This window comes from Pseudophryne corroboree, chromosome 6, assembly GCF_028390025.1.
Source record: "Pseudophryne corroboree isolate aPseCor3 chromosome 6, aPseCor3.hap2, whole genome shotgun sequence".
In the NCBI taxonomy this organism is placed as follows: Eukaryota; Metazoa; Chordata; class Amphibia; order Anura; family Myobatrachidae; genus Pseudophryne; species Pseudophryne corroboree.
Window position 1 is genome coordinate 83,530,005 of NC_086449.1, and position 21,117 is coordinate 83,551,121.

At 42.9% G+C, this 21,117-nt stretch overlaps 1 protein-coding gene across 6 annotated transcripts in view; it reads left to right on the forward strand.

Moving 5' to 3' along the window:
- The window catches only part of PDE4A (phosphodiesterase 4A), a 599,090-nt gene extending 587,765 nt beyond the window's left edge, over positions 1–11,325 (forward strand). For all 6 annotated transcript variants that reach the window (XM_063931378.1, XM_063931380.1, XM_063931379.1 and 3 more), the window contains one exon: positions 6,055–11,325. In XM_063931378.1, the coding sequence (XP_063787448.1) occupies positions 6,055–6,438 (384 nt within the window). In that variant the 3' untranslated portion in view covers positions 6,439–11,325. The remainder of the gene's footprint in view (positions 1–6,054) is intronic.
- Positions 11,326–21,117: the final 9,792 nt, after the last annotated feature.

The window sequence follows — 21,117 nt, forward strand, 5'->3', positions numbered from 1 at the left end:
TAGGTCAGATTACTAACTACTGCACACAATAACGTGCGGTCCAATCGTTCAGTATACGAGCACTACTTGTCATGTACTGAAAGATCAATGGAATCTATGTTTCCGGCTGCGATTCCTTCAGCCAGAGCTTATGGCCTATATGGGTTCTGCACCAACACCCCAGGCGTTGTGCCACTGGACTTTTATAGCGGACCTTTTACCTTACGACCTCCTGGTCTTGTTCCTTATGACCTCCTGGTCTTGTTACCTTATGACCTCCTGGTCTTGTTCCCTTATGACCTCCTGGTCTTGTTACCTTATGGTCCGCTATACTCTAATGCTCAAATATTATTTAACCAGGGATGCCTCCCTAGCCACCGTATATGTCACTTACACGTATGTCCCTTGACGAGTACCCGGCTTTCCTTTTGGTTCCACCTTAAAGTTATATAAACTTTTGTATACAAAACACACTCACTCAACACATGTACACTTTGTTTCTATATCTATTTCTGCGCAGAAATTGTCTTTAGGCCAAAAGTGTTACCAATTAGGAGCAGGATCTGTTAAACTAAATTTCAGATTTTCCAAAAAATAGATTTGCGTTATTTACCGCTTCGCGTTATCTACCGCTGTGCGTTAATTATCGCCTTTGCGTTACTTCACTTTATCACAACTTGAGCTACGTGGGCGTAACCGGACGCTACATTGCGTAATGTACGCTGCGTGCGTCTGCCTTTGGATTGCGTACGCTAGTCTTTGTTAGCGACACGTGTACGCAATGCAAAGATCCACCGTAACACAATATATTTTTATCAATGTAAATGATCCCTGATCATCTACCGCAATCCACACTGACTGCCTTGTATCTCAGACAAACCGTGTGTTTGTTCTATACTTTAACTATTACCTCTACTATGAAATAACAGCAAATCTCTTTTTAGCACTTTCTATCAACTATAAAATTGGCAAACAGGAATAGTGATATACGAAAATGAAACAGAAATGCAGATATATGTATGCGTGCGTGTATACGCAAGACAGAAGAGAAATAAAACAGTTTTAAAAGACACAAGCGTTTTGTTCTTACTTCCGGTTACCGGGTTCCTTCAGCACTCTTTATCTAAGCGAAGCAGACGCTTATCCCGCCAGCACTATGAGACAATCTCCCACCCTTTGCTGGGGGATAATGTCTGCTGATCTACCTAGTGCAGATGTGAGAAGTATAGGACGAGCCCGCAATTGACAATGCTAAATTCCTTTGTCGTATAAACAACCCTTTATGAAGCTAAGAACACTGTACGCTGTTTACTTAAGAAGTACCGTAATGGTACGCTATCTGCGTAGCGATCGCTCAGCCGTAGGCGAGACGCTCAAGCGTCACGTTCGCTCACGGCCCAGTGATCACAGGACACGTTATTGGTTATGTCTAGGGGAATGATTCGCTGTAGCGTAGCATACGCTCGAGACCACGAGGAGGTCACCAGCGATGCAGACGCTTACAACACTATACCTTTATGTTAAAACCTTATACCAATGAAATACACTGAATACCTTAATGTGAGTACAGGGTGTAAGTGCAACCTTGTGTAACCTGACTATCTACAAAGCTGCTTGAGCGTCACCGACGCTCAAGTGAACACTTATCACTATAGAAAATACACAGATACTGGTTTAGGTTCCAAGGCCTATTAACTGTATTATATCTAATATACTTGTAAAAGGGGATAACAGTACATATGATACACTACAATATAACAGAGACTTCCTAACCACAGAACTAAACAATAAATACAAAAAGACAATACTACACTGACCTAAATGCAATACAATACAATACTATCTAATACAATACAATACTAGCCTAGTCTAGGGGAGATATGAGAGAACAGAACAGAGAGAGAGAGAGAGAGAGAGAGGGAGAGATGAGATGAGAGAAATTGGCTCACAGAAAGACAATGATAACGGAGAGAAACTTACGCACAAAGGGTATGATCGCCTGCGCCTCGATATCCAGCTCCCGGCTATCAGCAGATAACCGTTGATGAGAGAGTGAGAGCTGGATGTGGTCGGCCTGCCTATTTATGCCCCACACACAATGCAATCTCCTGGTCCTACAATCCCATTGTCCATTGGCCGAAGGAATTCGGCCCTGCATCATAACAAAAGGTCATAGGGTGATTCATACAGGTGGGCTGTGACGATTTCCAACAGCTCAGGTGGGTGGGAAACTGGGTTTCCCGCCGCATACCTGAGTATGTGTAAATAATAGAAATGGACATAAACTTCTTATGTCCATAACTATTCGCACGAGCGATTAATACGCTCCAAACCAACACCGGAATATTGCTAATTAAATACTCTTCCGATGGGTACCAAACACTGCTGTATGATTCCTGTTAGACCCTTCGTACGATATAAAGAGGGATTCCTCAGCTCTGGGACATTGTATTTTAACCAAACTTTCAGAATCTATCAAAGGGACCATGATCTATAAACTACATTAATTGTGAAAATATGTAACGAATGAGTCGCACGCTACGACCACATAAACTCTACCGTAAATACGCATACCGCGCCTGCGAGTGCACGTTATTGCGGGTATGCGCATCCACGGGAGAGCGCACGCACGCGCAGCGCGGACCAGTGTGCGGTGCAAATATGGCAACGTGCATTGAGACATTTTTCTGACTTTGACAATCCTGAACTTCCAGAAGTCTCACTTATGCCCCTCACAACGGTTGCTGTTTTTTGGAATGATTCTCGACACGGTCCGTTAGAAGGTTTTCCTTCCTCAGGACAAGATCCTGTCTTTACAGACGCTGGTAAGGTTGGTCCTTCGGCACCGTCGGGTGTCAGTGTATCTGTGCATTCGCCTTCTGGGAAAGATGGTAGTGGCGTTCGAAGGCTCTTCCATACGGTCGCTTTCACTCTCGACCGTTTCAGCTGTGTCTTCCACATCAGTGGTCAGGATCTCATCTGTTTCTTCATCAGCGGGTGACGCTATCTCCAAAGGCACGGTCGTCGCTTCTCTGGTGGCTCCAGTCGGCACATCTGTTGGAAGGAAGAAGGTTCGGAGTGTGGGATTGGACTCTTCTCACCACGGACGCAAGTCTGCGAGGCTGGGAGGCAGTGACCCTCGAACATCGGTTCCAGGGACGCTGGTCGATTCACGAATCCGCTCTCCCGATAAACATTCTCGAACTACGGGCGGTATACAACGCCCTACTTCAGGCACATCACCTGCTGCGCGGTCAGGGTTCAATCCGACAACGCCACAACGGTAGCGTACATCAACCGTCAGGGCGGCACTCTCAGCCGTGCGGCGATGAGGGAGGTCACCAACATACTTCTCTGGGTGGAGGAGTATGTGCTGTCCTTCTCGGCGATATTCATTCCAGGACTGGAAAATTGGGAAGCCGATTACCTCAGCCGACAGGACATGCACCCGGGAGAGTGGTCACTCCATCCCCAGGTGTTTTGTCAGCTTGTCCGCCGGTGGGGAAGACCACAGATCGACCTCATGGCGTCCCGCCTGAACCATCAGCTGCCTCTTTATTACGCTCAAACGTGAGACCCGGCGGCGGCGGGCGTGGATGCCCTCACCGCTCCTTGGAATTTCCGGTACGTTTACCTCTTTCCTCCCTTCCCGCTGTTGCCTCGGGTTCTACAACGCATCAAGAGAGAAAACGCTCTGGTCCTCCTGGTGGCTCCAGATTGGCCGCGCAGAACTTTGTACTCCACCCTCCGCCTGTTGTCAGTAGCCGAGCTTTGGCCCCTGCCACTACGGGATGATCTTCTGCAACAGGGTCCTTTTCTTTATCCAGACTTACGCAGGCTACGTTTGACGGCGTAACTGTTGAGAAGGCCATCTTGAAAAAGAAGCGGATTCCTCATACAGTTATACCTACTATGCTTCGGGCTAGAAAGTCAGTCACATCGTCTCACTACTACCGTATTTGGAAGGCTTATGTAGCCTGGTGTGAACATCGACAGTTTTCTCCTTCAGTTTTTCGCTTGGCCCGCCTTCTCAGGTTTTTGCAGGCGGGTTTTTCGGCAGGCTTAAGACTGGGTTCACTAAAGGTGCAGGTCTCGGCTCTTTCGTTTTTTTTCCAGAAAAAGTTAGCCTTGCTGCCAGAAGTTCAGACTTTCTTTCAGGGGGTTTTACGTATACAGCCTCCCTTTCGCCCCCCCAACAGCACCATGGGACCTCACTCTGGTTCTCGCTGTTCTGCAATCCTCGTTGTTTGAGCCGCTGGAGTCAGTGGAGATGAAATATCTCACCTGGAAGGTGGTTCTTCTCCTGGCTCTCGCTTCGGCTAGACGGGTGTCGGAACTTGGGGCTCTTTCTTGTCGTCCTCCTTACCTGGTGTTTCATGCTGATAGGGCCGAGCTCCGTACTCGCATGTCTTTTCTACCTAAGGTGGTGTCCGATTTTCACATCAATCAGCCACTTGTGGTTCCGGCTCTCTCGGTAGACTCTCCGGATTCAAGATCATTGGACGAAGTCAGAGCGCTCAAGATCTATGTGGATAGGACTAAGGCTATTCGGAAGTCCGATTCCTTATTTGTTTTATACGATGCTACCCGCCGTGGTTGGCCGGCTTCTAAGCAGACTTTGTCGCGATGGATTCGGCTGACCATCAGACAGGCTTATTTGGCAGCTTCTCGGGAACCTCCGGATTCAATTTCAGTGCACTCTACGCGTTCTGTGGGACCTTCGTGGGCGGCTGCCCATGGGGTCTCCATGACTTCTTTATGTCGGGCGGACGTACGTTTGTCAAATTTTACAGGTTTGACACTTTTGCGGCCTCTGCGTCACAGTTTGGCCGAGCGGTTTTACAGGACTCTCAGCGCTCTCCCGCCCGTATTGGGAGCTCTGGGACGTCCCCATTGTAACTGCGCTCCAGTGTCCCCTAGTGGATGAAGGAGAAATCAGGATTTTGGTACTTACCGATAAATCCCTTTCTCCGATTCCACAGGGGACACTGGACGCCCACCCAGCGCTGTCTCCTCCTTGTTCGCTTAACGGTTCGCAGATCACTATGTAACTGCTTGTTTGTTTCAGGTTAACCTTTTGTTAGGTTCCAAGTTGGTTTCGTGTTATCCTGGTTTACATGGCGGCGTTTAGTTTAGTTTAGTTTATTCCAGCTCTCCTCGGGCACAGTTTTACGTAGACTGGCTTGGAGGAGGGACATAGTAGGGGAGGAGCTAGCCACAGTGTTTGAGTTTTAAAGTGCCAGCTCCCAGTTACTGCCTACTATTTCCCCATTGTAACTGCGCTCCAGTGTCCCCTGTGGAATCGGAGAAAGGGATTTATCGGTAAGTACCATAATCCTGATATTACCAGTTACTTATATAGCGCACACATATTCTGCAGCGCTTTACAGAGAATATTTTCCCATTCACATCAGTCCCTGCCCCAGTGGGGCTTACAATCTGTATTCCGTATCACATGTACACACCGACACATTCACGCTAGGGTTAATTTTTGTTGGAAGCCAGTTAACCTACCAGTATATTTTTGGATTGTGGGAGGAATCCCACGCAAGTACGGGGAGAATATACAAACTCCGCACAGTCAGGGCCATGGTGGGAATCGAACCAATTACCTCAGTGCTGAGAGGCAGTAATGCGAACCATTACACCATCCATACACTCGTAATGCTCAGATAAATGTGGCAGTGAGTCAGGGAGTTGGTCCCGGTTGCAAGTACAAAAAGTTTTCAAAAAGTTAGGTCACCCACCTCCAGGTTTTTTGTTTTTTTTCTTAACGATGGTGTGGCACCATCGATGTCAGCGGCCAGATGTTTAGAAAAGCATCGGCAGCGGGATGAGGTCTGCAGTGCAGATGCCCAGCACTTGGCAATCAAATGCCTAAATCATCAGTGGTGAAAATCTCCACAGAAGTCTACTGATGTCCCCGTGAACAGATACTGAAGTGTACACTAGTATTCATTATCATGCTTTTTTCTTATACTTTCACTATATATCTCCGAAGCTTTATGGTTATAATACATTTGCCAGTAGAAGCTATTTGACAGTAGTCTGAACCCTTTACATTTCTCTTAACAGGTCGGCTTCATAGATTACATTGTCCACCCTCTGTGGGAGACCTGGTCGGACCTCGTTCACCCGGACGCTCAGGACATCCTTGACACTTTAGAGGACAACAGGGATTGGTACCAGGGTATGATACCTCAGAGTCCCTCTCCACCACCCGATGACCATGACAAAGATGAGGATGGCTGCATTGGCAAGTTTCAGTTTGAGCTGACTTTGGAGGAAGAGGCAGAGGAGTCCGATAAGGACAGAAACAGTGGCATTGAGGAAGAAGAGGATCCTCCACAGACCTCTGTAATCCCGGAGCACCAGCCGGACACCGAGGAGGATGCCACGACACAGGACGGACACGTAGAACAGACTGACGATAGTAACACGTCCCCTGTGGAGTCCTGAACTTTGCTGACCTAAAACTTTCAGACGTTATTTAACACACACAGAACTGTTTTAAACAGAGATCAAAATGTGGTTTATTTCCAATTGCATATTTATTTATTTTTTGCCTTTTTTTTTGTAACTCATTTTTTTTTTATTGTTTTATTTTTATTTTTTTTATTCTCAAGGGGAACAAACACATTACTGTAGATTATTCAGATACTTTGCACAGAATAGGAGTTTGTTGCCATAAGAAAGTTACAACACACTCTACAAAACAAACTTGTTTTATTTTTAATACTTTTTTCTAAATAAGTGTTTTTGGGGGTTTTTGTTTGTATTTTTCCCCTTCTCAGATATGTTCTTCTTTCCCTTTTCAAACGGATGCAACGAGGAAACAGAGTTTTCATTTTTTGTGTTTGCGCATCGCAGTGATAAGCCATTTTTTTTCCAGGGGAAAAAATGAACAAAACAAAACCCCCGTCATGAACTCAATAGATTTAACACATGATTTTTACTTTATTTCATACCTGTGGAATGTCATTTTTTTATTATTAATACTATTTTTTTTTTTTTATAAAACTGAAAAAGGAAATCCTGTCAGCTCGCTCCTGTGGATGTTTCTTTTTCTGGGAGCAACGTAGGAATACAAGAACTGTGGAAAATGAGGGGTGTGCCTTTGATGTATGTGTTTTTATTTCTGTGTCTTTCGTTGTCAGGCGAACGGCGCTCCTGTGGCAAAGGCTTCTGGGTAAACAAGCATCAGTGCTACAAGGTCACAGGTACAATGTGACAGCTGATGTGTGTGCACGATGGGCTGAGTCTCCTGGGTGGTATATTGTAGAAGTAAATGTTCTGCAAGAAAGGAAGGCACGATCTGTTGCCCTCTGTTTGGTAGCCAAACGGTAAACGAATGTGGAATCCTTTAGCCTCCAACAGACATGTCTTTTTTTGGTAAAGAAAAGAAAAACTGAAAAAAATTTAATTTTATTTAAGTCTACCTTTAATCTCTAAATATAGATATAGCTATATATATATATATATATATATATATAATATATATTTTCTAAATGCTTATAATTTATTGATCGCCTTCTCATGAGATCCACATTGACGCCATAGATTTATGGGGGGAGAAAAAGGACTAACAGATGGGGAACGGAAGGATTACCCGTGCAGGAGCCTCGGGCAACCTGACTGGAAGTCTTTACTCAGCTCCCCATCTTTCTTTGCACCTCCTGGCAATACATTCACAGCAGTGCAGGTTTTATTTTGGAGAACAAGTGAGCTGCAAAAAGGGCAGGGGAGGAAAGAAAGAAAAAATAGAATACAATATTTTTTACTTTCCTCTGGTATTTTTATTTTTTTCCTTTGCTTTTGTTTTATATGTTACATGTTGTTGTTGTTGTTGTTGTTTTTATATTGACCTATTTATTTTTGTTGCCAAATACTTGCATATGTGTAAGGCTGCATCTATGGAAGATGGAGATATAAAAAGGAATTCCTGTTTCCCTCCGTTCATTAGTAGTTTCTACACGCAAACGGTGGGGGGGATTGAGAATCAGTTGCCATGGGTTACAGCAGCCGTCTCTTGTGCTTCAGTTCTAGCAAAGGCCTCGGAGTCATTGTTCCATTCTAGAGTCCAGTGTCACTTATTCATTTGCAGTGAGGTTTGGTCATTTTAATGGGGTGATAGATCATATACTGTTATTTCCTAGAGCTATCCCCCCCCCCTCCCCCCCAACCTTGTAATTTAGAACAACCAATTAGGTATCTACTCCTTATAATCTTACCCAATTGTGCAGATGAGGTTTCTACGCTAATTGGCATATTGTACAAGGTGACTCATGCCTCACTGATGACCCCAATGAAGTAAAAGGATGGAATGTAACCGCCGCCCGTGAGAAACCGCAATATATGCATATTTATTTCTCGTTATCTGCCTTAAGTTCAAGTGTTTTGCGTAGTCCTAGGGATCATTATGTGTGTTACGTCTGTTTGTACGTGTATGGGCAGGCCAGGGTGAGAGGAATAATCAAAACCTTTTGTTTTATGATCACCTGACAATGTCTGTTTATCTGTAATCTTACATCTGCTTGCACCCTTCCAAAGATTATCACCACAGAGCAGTGTATGTAGTTACTGTCACTGGTACGTAGCCCCCAAGGACCTTTTTTGTGCTGGTATGTTGACGCAACATGATGCAGTATGAAGAGGATTCTCTTGCCATTACACAGGGACAATTTGTTACTGTGAGACAGGACAAAAATGCCTACGCATGGGTTTTAAACAGTAATCCTGGGCGAGTACTCTTCTTAACTGTGTCATTTTACATGTTATTTCAAGGTGTGAGGGCAGTTTCTAGCAGGCAGTACATTTTGCAGCAAAAAAGTGCTCCTGACTGACAACTGTACTGTGAAGTTGGTTAAGACACTCCCTTCCCTACTATACTGAAAATGGCTGTTTCCGCTGAAAGTAATCTAAATGAGCCAAGCACAGTAAAGCTAAAAGGCGGGGCTGACAACTACACTAGCGGTTTGGTTGTCAAGTAGTACTTTTGATGTAGTTAGAAAGCTGTGTAATTATGAAAGAACTATTTAGGATATACTTCAAAAGTCCAAATACTTCAGCCAGCAATGTATTGTGGGATAGATACAGGCATCCAATAGGGGTCTCAGTATGAAAGGTCTACAGTTTGCACTTTATGTACCCCTTAAGATATATACAATAGTCTTTGCAGTGACACTAACCTGTATTAAGGAATGATCAGCCATTCTCTTTTGTTCAAGACGTCCAACAATTCATCCTGCAGCTAACAGTCCATGATAACAATTCCTAAGAGCGAGTGAATGTGCATTTTGCTTTAAATGAAACCCGTGAACATGTATGTGTGTATAGAAGCTGACACTTTCATGTTTATAGACTTGTCCCATAGTGAATTTTTGAGGGTAATAATATGAGCCCTCATTCATGTCACCTAGTGACCAGAGCCGTGGCATCTCATCATTATATACATAACGTGTGATAGAGTTCTTCAGCTAACAAGCAAAGTGAGACTGAAGCCAGCAAAGTTTCAAAGGGCTAAATGGGAACGATCAGGGTTCTGAGTGTAACGCCAGACTGATGGGTGATTACTGCCAGATTATGGCGGAAATCTTTGACCGAATCGCTCAGGCATTACTCCAAATTTGGACTCAAGATTAGCTACAACAATGTCAAAGCACTTGGTCAAAATGACACCCCAAAACGTACACAACAGCAAACCTGCTTTCTGTCTGTTCCCCACCGCCGGCACTACTTCATTCTCTACTCACAAGTAGGTTCCTCATCGCGATCACTACTTCATTCTCTACTCACAAGTAGTTCCCTCACCGTGGTCACTACTTCATTCTCCACTCACAAGTAGGTTTCTCACCGCGGTCACTACTTCATTCTCTACTCACAAGTAGTTCCCTCACCGTGGTCACTACTTCATTCTCCACTCACAAGTAGGTTTCTCACCGCGGTCACTACTTCATTCTCTACTCACAAGTATGTTCCTCACCGTGGTCACTACGTCATTCTCTACTAACAAGTAGGTTCCTCACCTCGGTCACTACTTCATTCTCTACTCACAAGTAGGTACCTCTTCATGGTTACTACTTCATTCTCTATTCACAAGTAGGTTCCTCATCGCGGTCACTACTCCATTCTTTACTCACAAGTAGGTTCCTCACCACTGGCACTACTTCATACTCAACTCACAAGTATTAAAGTCAGATAGAACCTTTTCTGTCATCTCCTTGCACAAGACACAGCTTTAATGTAGGGATCAGAGCACCGATTCGTCCATTTATGGGTAACATCTTGATGACACACCTCAGTCCTAGACTCAACTGAACTGAAGGCATTTTTTTTTAAATATATATTAATGCACTATTACTATTAATATGAACTTTTTTTACTTTGTCAGAGAGAGACCAGGCTTTCAGGTGGCATCTGAGTCACGTTTATATTTGCAATATCACGATCCGCTCTGATGTTCTATGTTTCTTGAATGGTGTAGTGTTGGGGTTGTTGCCTTTCTTTTCACTTGCCATATTTTATTAATGTGTAATATTTGAAGCAATCAGGTTACAGGGAAACCTTCACCACAAGTGGAAAGGCTGTGACGTCTCCTCATTGTCATCTGTGGGGTGCTGTGTCATTGTCCCACGTTAATAAGCAAAGGTCCTGGTGAAAATGTTTATTTGTTAGGAAGATGGATGAACAAAAAAAAAAAAAAGATGAAATGCCATTTCTGTACACAGTACTGTAGCAATTGTTTTTCTATTTTAGCCATCATATAATTAAACTCCTGCAGCCCCGGAGGGACTTGACGACATTGCATATCGATGGCCTCCCTGGGGCTGTTGGGAGTTTGCCCCCCTGCTCTGCTGGACAGGAGAGAGCTTCTATTTATCCTATATCCAGCAGTGGAGGGGTTAAGCCTCAATCGAATCCTTTAACGGTTCTTGTACAGTTTTTATTTTTTATTCTGTTTTGCGCGTGGTTGGTTTAAAATAAACGAATAAAAACAAAATGGATAAAAGACGAAAATAAAGTGATTTTTTTTTTTTTTGTACATACTGTAATGTTAAGATTGTACATTTATTCTATGGGTGGGCCCCTCCGGTTTGAGAGGTGCTGACACAGTCAATGCTCCTGGTGAGACATATAGCTGCATTCTCTGTATATTTATATGGTGTAATATAGACAAATTGTAGAGTCGTTATTTCCGAGATTGTTGTATTACATTGCACTGTTCTCTGTACCTTACCAAATCATGAATTACAGCTTCTGAACAGAACCATGACAAAGCCCTGTGTCTGTTTCACTTCCACGTGTGTTATATGATAAACTTGTGTGCTTACACTTGCTTTTACCGAACGGGCGTTTAGTCCTTTTTCTGGAGGTAATTACAGGAAGGGGGGGGGGGGTTTATTGGAGGTTAGAAGTGTCTGGTAAATAATATGCATATACCATTATGTGTGGTCAATAGAAGGTAGCAGACACAATCCAGCTCATTTTTATCTTATCACTGGTAGATGTGACATCACTGTAGAAAAATCCTAGCAGTGGATGTTCTGGTCCCTTAAATGTTTGCTTATACAGGTTGAGTATCCCTTATCCAACATGCTTGGGACCAGTGGTATTTTGGATATCGGATTTTTCCGTATTTTGGAATAACTGCATACCATAATGAGATATCATGGTGATGGGACCTAAATCTAAGCACAGAATGCATTTATCTTTCATATACACCTTATACACACAGCCGGAAGGTAATTTTAGCCAATATTTTTTGTGACTTTGTGCAGTGAACAAAGTGTATCTACATTCACGCAATTCATTTATATTTCATATACACCTTATACACACACCCTGAAGGTAATTTAATACAATATTTTTAATAACTGTGTGTATTAAACAAAGTTTGTGTACATTGAGCCATCAAAAAACAAAGGTTTCACTATCTCACTCTCACTCAAAAAAGTCCGTATTTCGGAATATTCCGTATTTCGGAATATTTGGATATGGGATACTCAACCTGTATTACATTTACACAAGATTCACAGGGAGTTTAGGTCCCCAATGTGTATAGGTAACAGCTATACCAAAAGGGTGTGTGTGTGTGTGTGTGTGTGTGTGTGTGTGTGTGTGTGTATATATATATATACACACACACACACACACACACACACACACACATATATATATATATACACACACACACACATATATATATATTTCTCTAACGTCCTAAGTGGATGCTGGGGACTCCGTAAGGACCATGGGGAATAGCGGCTCCGCAGGAGACTGGGCACATCTAAAGAAAGCTTTAGGACTAACTGGTGTGCACTGGCTCCTCCCCCTATGACCCTCCTCCAAGCCTCAGTTAGATTTCTGTGCCCGACGAGAAGGTGCACACTAGGGGCTCTCCTGAGCTTCTTAGTGAAAGTTTTAGTTTAGGTTTGTTATTTTCAGTGAGACCTGCTGGCAACAGGCTCACTGCATCGAGGGACTAAGGGGAGAAGAAGCGAACTCACCTGCGTGCAGAGTGGATTGGGCTTCTTGGCTACTGGACATTAGCTCCAGAGGGACGATCACAGGTTCAGCCTGGATGGGTCCCGGAGCCGCGCCGCCGGCCCCCTTACAGAGCTGCGTGTAAATACATTTATATATATATATATATATATATATATATATATATATATATATAATTTTTTTTTTTTTTGTGTGTGTGTGCGCTTATGGCATAGTGGGAAATCCAGTGCTGGAGCTGCAGCCTAGAAAACCACTGCTATATTTCCTTCCTCAGATCACTACTCTTTGCTGTTAGGGACCCTGCTACAAGTACTATATAACTCTTACTCTGGGGCTTCGTGCTGCCTCTGTTTCCCTCCTCATAGCTCTACCAGTGTCAGTCTGTGGCTTCCATCACCTTTCTGCTCCTATGTATAACCTGTAGTGTCCACACTTACATAATCACACAAGTGGACCAGTTAGAACCATTCACAAGATTGGTACATTCACCTGCCACACTCTGTACAGATGTTAGCATTCTGAATACACAGTTAGCTACAATCAGTCCCCATCGCCTTCAAACTTGAATGCCTACATCCATTATTATCATTTATTTACTGCATATGGCCCCACAAGGTATCCACAGTGCCCTTCAGGGATTAAAAAGTTGCGCATCCACACACAGGGTAAGTATTAACAAAATGACATAACCAAATGCAGAGTAGAGGAATGAATATATATATATATATATATATATATGAATCCAATAAACACGACACTCAGAGATAATATGATGAAAAACTGGATATATTCATTAACGTTTCGGGGCAGCAAGCCCCGTCCTCAGAATGAACACAGAAGCATGCTTCTGTGTTCATTCTGAGGACGGGGCTTGCTGCCCCGAAACGTTAATGATTATATCCAGTTTTTCATCATATTATCTCTGAGTGCCGTGTTGATTGGATTCATATCTCTTCACTCATTCTGGCACCGGAGGAAGTTGTTCTTTGATTCAGAGTGCCGGCTGACTTTGGAAATGTGTGTGTATATATATATATATATATATATATATATTTAGTTATTTATATTTATCATACTTGCCTACCTTGCTGCCCCCTGCTGTCCGAGGGGCGTGACGACAGGGAAGTGGGCGTCATCGGATCCCCTCGGCCGCCCACTTGTTCTCTGCTGTGGGTGGCCGAGGGGGGTGAGTGGAGGGCCTGACAGGGAAAATGGGAGGCTTGCCCACTGTTCCGGGGGGCCAGGAGGGCCACCCGATTTTAGGGAGCCTCCCAGCCATTCCGGGAGGGTAGGCAAGTATGATATTATATATATATATATATATATATATATATATAGTTACCAGTGTCTTTGTGAAAAGACGAGGCGGCACTCCCAAATTCCATATGTAAGGATTAGTGTATTAAATATACATCATAGTTGTCATAAGCGTCGTCAACGTTTCAAGGCACACAGGCCTTTTCGTCAGGACGTCTGGTTAAGTGCAAGTGCAGGAAACATATCAAACAACCGTGTTAATCATACCTTTTATAAGATGCATATCGCCCGGTGTGGACGCTCGCTGCTCACGCCCGGCCGCTGGTGGGAGGGATTCCTGTGCTGACGTACATCCTGCCCGTCTGTCACTAGGGACGCACCACCCCGCCTACTCCGGTTACTAAGGAGACAGCATCGCGATCGCTACACAGGGCTACACGCAATCAAGTTCAAGTTGTTAATGTGAATTCAAGTTGTTAATGTGAATTTGACAAAATACATTGTGCTCATATATCTTAAAGTGCTAATACAAAGTGCATGTGCAATGATAACATTTTTTAAAAACTGGAGTCCGAAGAAGTTAGTCTGAAATCAAGCTATCATTAACTTATTTTACAAAATTAGTTATATCTAGTATGCAAGAAAAATGTCATGCTCATGCCGAATACTACCAATCATATATATCAATATTGAACTAAATAGTTCGAGTATTACCTAGGACAAATAGATTCACTATTATATCATACTAGGCCAGATTTTCAAACAAGGTTCTACAAGAATATATTCCAGGAAATCTTTTCATTAAGTCCTCTAGGGGAGATCGTATCTAAAATGTGAATCCATTTGGATTCACATTGACTAAGTTGCTTTTTGCGATCGTCCCCCCGGACATCTATAGGGATGTGGTCAATAATCTTATATCTCAAGGAGGTCAAACTATGTTGGACCTCCTTAAAATGACGGGCCACCGGTTGGTCACACTCCTTGTTTTCCAATGCTGCCTTAATGGCCGAGCGGTGCAGAGCCATCCGCTCTCTAAAGGTGCGAGTGGTCTATCCCACATAATATAGCCCACAAGGGCACATTATTATGTAGACCACAAATTGTGTTGTACAGTTTAAAACATGATTAATTTTAAACTTGCGCCCCGTATGTGGATGTTTAAAGTAAGGACCTGGCTCCATGAAACTACATGTTGTGCAAGATGCACATCTATAGCATCCCATCTTCTTCTTCTGTAACAGGAATGAGATGTTAGAATTTACGGGAGTGTATGTAATATTAGTTTTAACTAACAAATCACGTAAATTTCTTCCCCTTTTATAACATGGCATTATGCTCTTATTCTTGAAAGCCGGTAAATCACTGTCTCCCGAGACAATGGGCCATAGTGTTTTAGTGGCGTGCGGTAAAACCTGGCTGGCTCTTGTAAATTCGGACACTAACGGGATCCTATTCTGTTTTTCTTCTGTTCTTCTAGATTCCAATAAACTATATCTAGGAATTTTTAATGTTTGCTGTTTAGCTTTCTCAAGGACCGAGAGTGGATATCCTCGTCTAGCGAATTTATTAGACACTAGGTCTAAAGCTGGTTCAAGTAAATTAATATCACTAGTGATTCTGGCCGTTCTAAGCATTTGGGATTTGGGAAGAGCTTTTTTTAAAGAAGGTGGATGGCAACTGCTATGATGTAGCAAAGTGTTGCGATCTGTTTTTTTATGAAAAATCTCAGTCGAAATGCTGTTATTTTTAACACTGACCATTACATCTAAATAATTTATTTCTATTTGACTGTATTGAAATGTAAATTTTACTGGATGGTTTAAGGAATTAATATGTGTAATAAGGTCAGATAGTTCTGTTTCTGAGCCAGTCCAAATTAGAAAGAGGTCATCTATGTATCGTGTATACATCATGATCTTTTTTGACACCTCAACATCTGTGAAGAAAAAATTACGCTCTTGTTCGAACATGAACACATTGGCGTACGACGGGGACATATTCGTCCCCATCGCACAGCCGGTGCTTTGTAAATAATATTTACCATTGTGCAAGAAGAAATTTTTTGTTAGAATAAACTCCAACATATCCAAAAACAAAGAGATATCAAAGTCAACAAACTGGTTAGATTGTAAAAATACTTTCATACAATCAAGACCCATCTTATGCGGAATGATCGTATATAGATTTTTAACATCCAAGGTACACAAGAACGCCCCAGTTGGAATATGTTTTAATTCTCCCAACTTCAACAAAAATTGTGTGGTGTCTTTTAAAAATGTACTCTGTCTTGTTACCAACGGTTGTAATAGGTAATCAAGAAATTGTGAAATTGGCTGTAATAATGAGCCTCTTGCCGATATGATCGGCCTACCTTGGGGCTTCTGGGCATCCTTGTGTAACTTGGGAATGGTATACAAAATGGGGGTGATAGGATGGGACTGAGTCAGCATATCAAACAATTTTTTATTAATTCTACCATCCCTCACCGCCAATGTCAACATCAAATCTAATTCCCGCTTGAACTGATCATTAGGATTAGACGATAACCTCATATATGTATTTGAATCCGCTAATTGCTGATCTATATCTACCATATATTTGTCTATATCCATAATGACTATCGCCCCGCCTTTATCTGCGGGGCGAATGACAATGTCCGAATATGACTTTAAATCCCGCAGTGCTTGTTGTTGTTGTTTGGTCAAATTTTTAAAATGCTTCTTAGGCGCCATATCATATTTAGTAACCGATTCATCCAGTAACCGTGAGAAAGTTTTCAATGAAGGGTTATTCGATGGAGGGTCAAATTTAGATCTAGAATGCTTAACAAAAAAATCCTGAAATACATCCTCTTTACCCGGTGGTTTATCTTGGAAAAATTCTCTGATACGTAATGAGCGATTGAACCGATGTAGATCAACTTTCCACTTGAAATCATTATGGGGGTTACTACCGCACGCCACTAAAGCACTATGGCCCATTGTCTCGGGAGACAGTGATTTACCGGCTTTCAAGAATAAGAGCATAATGCCATGTTATAAAAGGGGAAGAAATGTACGTGATTTGTTAGTTAAAACTAATATTACATACACTCCCGTAAATTCTAACATCTCATTCCTGTTACAGAAGAAGAAGATGGGATGCTATAGATGTGCATCTTGCACAACATGTAGTTTCATGGAGCCAGGTCCTTACTTTAAACATCAACATACGGGGCGCAAGTTTAAAATTAATCATGTTTTAAACTGTACAACACAATTTGTGGTCTACATAATAATGTGCCCTTGTGGGCTATATTATGTGGGACAGACCACTCGCACCTTTAGAGAGCGGATGGCTCTGCACCGCTCGGCCATTAAGGCAGCATTGGAAAACAAGGAGTGTGACCAACCGGTGGCCCGTCATTTTAAGGAGGTCCAACATAGTTTGACCTCCTTGAGATATAAGATTATTGACCACATCCCTATAGATGTCCGGGGGGACGATCGCAAAAAGCAACTTAGTCAATGTGAATCCAAATGGATTCACATTTTAGATACGATCTCCCCTAGAGGACTTAATGAAAAGATTTCCTGGAATATATTCTTGTAGAACCTTGTTTGAAAATCTGGCCTAGTATGATATAATAGTGAACCTATTTGTCCTAGGTAATACTCGAACTATTTAGTTCAATATTGATATATATGATTGGTAGTATTCGGCATGAGCATGAAATTTTTCTTGCATACTAGATATAACTAATTTTGTAAAATAAGTTAATGATAGCTTGATTTCAGACTAACTTCTTCGGACTCCAGTTTTTTAAAAATTTTATCATTGCACATGCACTTTGTATTAGCACTTTAAGATATATGAGCACAATGTATTTTGTCAAATTCACATTAACAACTTGAATTCACATTAACAACTTGAACTTGATTGCGTGTAGCCCTGTGTAGCGATCGCGATGCTGTCTCCTTAGTAACCGGAGTAGGCGGGGTGGTGCGTCCCTAGTGACAGACGGGCAGGATGTACGTCAGCACAGGAATCCCTCCCACCAGCGGCCGGGCGTGAGCAGCGAGCGTCCACACCGGGCGATATGCATCTTATAAAAGGTATGATTAACACGGTTGTTTGATATGTTTCCTGCACTTGCACTTAACCAGACGTCCTGACGAAAAGGCCTGTGTGCCTTGAAACGTTGACGACGCTTATGACAACTATGATGTATATTTAATACACTAATCCTTACTTATGGAATTTGGGAGTGCCGCCTCGTTTTTTCACAAAGACACTGGTAACTATAAATTGATTTTTGGGAAGGCACCCCTGTGAGTTGCACCTGTTTATCCGGAGTGCCAAGCTAATTGCCTATATATATATATATATATATATAGATAGAACATGTAAGGTGCGGCACTCTGATTCCATAAATAAATACACGGTAGTCACCAGACTCATCAACGTTTCAGTTTATTGTTCACCGTCATCAGTATATCCTGATGACAGTGAACGATACACCGAAACGTTGATGAGTCTGGTGACTACCGTGTATTTATTTATGGAATCAGAGTGCCGCACCTTACATGTTCTATTCATGATGCTTCTGTGAGGGCATCTGATAAAGATTTTTAAGTTAAGTGGAGGACTGTGTGTGTGCGTGCGTGCGTGCGTGCGTGTGTGTGTGTGTGTGTGTGTGTGTGTGTGTGTATATGTATATATATATATATATATATATATATAAAATATACACTGCTCAAAAAAATAAAGGGAACACTTAAACAACACAATGTAACTTCAAGTCAATCACACTTCTGTGAAATCAAACTGTCCACTTAGGAAGCAACACTGACTGACAATTTCACATGCTGTTGTGCAAATGGAATAGACAACAGGTGGAAATTATAGGCAATTAGCAAGACACCCCAATAAAAGAGTTGTTCTGCAGGTGGTGACCACAGACCACTTCTCAGCTCCTATGCTTTCTGGCTGATGTTTTGGTCACTTTTGAAAGCTGGCAGTGCTTTCACTCTAGTGGTAGCATGAGACGGAGTCTACAACCCACACAAGTGGCTCAGGTAGTGCAGCTCATCCAGGATGGCACATCAATGCTAGCTGTGGCAAGAAGGTTTGCTGTGTCTGTCAGCGTAGTGTCCAGAGCATGGAGGCGCTACCAGGAGACAGGCCAGTACATCAGGAGACGTGGAGGAGGCCGTAGGAGGGCAACAACCCAGCAGCAGGACCGCTACCTCCGCCTTTGTGCAAGGAGGAACAGGAGGAGCACTGCCAGAGCCCTGCAAAATGACCTCCAGCAAGCCACAAATATGCATGTGTCTACTCAAATGATCAGAAACAGACTCCATGAGGGTGGTAGGCGAGCCCGACGTCCACAGGTGGGGGTTGTGCTTACAGCCCAACACCATGCAGGACGTTTGGCATTTGCCAGAGACCACCAAGATTGGCAAATTCGCCACTTGCGCCCTGTGCTCTTCACAGATGAAAGCAGGTTCTCACTGAGCACATGTGACAGACGTGACAGAGTCTGGAGACACCAAGGAGAACGTTCTGTTGCCTGCAACATCCTCCAGCATGACCGGTTTGGCAGTGGGTCAGTAAATGGTGTGGGGTGGCATTTCTTTGGGGGGCCGCACAGCCCTCCATGTGCTCGCCAGAGGTAGCCTAACTGCCATTAGGTACCGAGATGAGATCCTCAGACCCCTTGTGAGACCATATGCTGGTGCGGTTGGCCCTGGGTTCCTCCTAATGCAAGACAATGCTAGACCTCATGTGGCTTGAGTGTGTCAGCAGTTCCTGCAAGACGAAGGCATTGATGCTGTGGACTGGCCCGCCTGTTCCCCAGACCTGAATCCAATTGAGCACATCTGGGACATCATGTCTCGCTCCATCCACCAACGCCACGTTGCACCACAGACTGTCCAGGAGTTGGCGGGTGCTTTAGTCCAGGTCTGGGAGGAGTGCCAACAACTGGAGTGCCAAAGGTTCTCCATCACTGCTGTATAGAGAGAGATTTCAGATGTAAGTACTTAACCAACCTATTTCCACTCAGAGGATAGTGTCTCAGTTATCAGAGGTTAACCTGTCACTTGAACTTAACATATCTGAACCTCTCAGCGACCAATAGGAGAAAAGAAGACATGGATAATTTGACTTTTTTTTTTTTTTTTTTAATATGTCTATTCAAGAAGAACAAATAGGCATTCAATATTACAGGCATTGACAATAGTACAAATATGGTATGGCATTCAGTGGCAAGAAAGACAGTATCAAGGTACAAAACAAGAAGACGATAATCAGTAGATGGAGGCGGGCATCTATAAACCACAATGTTAACAATATATAAATGTAGGTGGATACCAGTAAAGTTAAAAGCGGGGCATTCCTTTGTCCAGGAGTTCTAAATTGTACCAAGTGGATAGTCTAACAGCACTTCGTACCGATTCTTTAGTCGAATCTTGTAAGGTGCGTACAGGTAAAGAAGACGAGGAGTCACAAGAGAGAAAGATACAGGTTCAGATACAATACACTGTGAAAGAATCGTTATTTTTGACGCTGCAGCAACTTTGGCTAAAAGGAGGCGATTACCTTTAGAGATAGAGAGGAGAATAGAAGAAGCAAAATGGTTCCATAGGGCCCAGGCCATGTGACTTGTAAAGGGAATATGCAATATATTATTAATATAGGATCCCACATCATTCCATAAGGATTGTATGAAGGTACACGACCACATACAGTGTATCAGGTCTGCCTCAGGTGTAGAGCATTTGAAGCAATTGGAGGTTTCTGAACCACCTGTCAGAAAGCGAAGTCTGGGAGTATAATATGCCTAGTGAAGCAATTTATAGTTCATCTCTGCACAGGATGCAGAGACCAGTTGTTTATTCAGAGCTGTGCAGGATGCTAGAATAGTATTTAAGGGAATATCTGGAAAAGTGATTGACCATTTGGCCATGCCGGTAGTGAGGGTAGAGATATTTAAAGTCCTCCTGGTGTGTAAGTAAATAACGGAAGTAGTAGCCAGGGAATCCGGACTATTCCGTGTTATAACATCTAAGACATTGGACTTATCGGTGACAGTGAAGTGGGATAATAATTTGGTAATATATCTACGAATTTGGAAATATACAAATAGAGGGAAGCGTAAAGCTGGGAAGCGTTCCTGTAGTAAGGATAGAGAAAGAACAGAGGAACAATCCTTGTCTAAGAATTGGTATAGTATACGTAAACCCCGGAGGTGCCACAGTCCAATAATCTTATCAGACTCACCATGTTGAAAATCATAGTTATGCAGCAGCGGGAGAAATATAGTTCGGGAGGTGGAAAGAGCATGTCTTTTCCGCAACACACGCCAAGCAGAACAGGGAGAGTTAAGTAAGG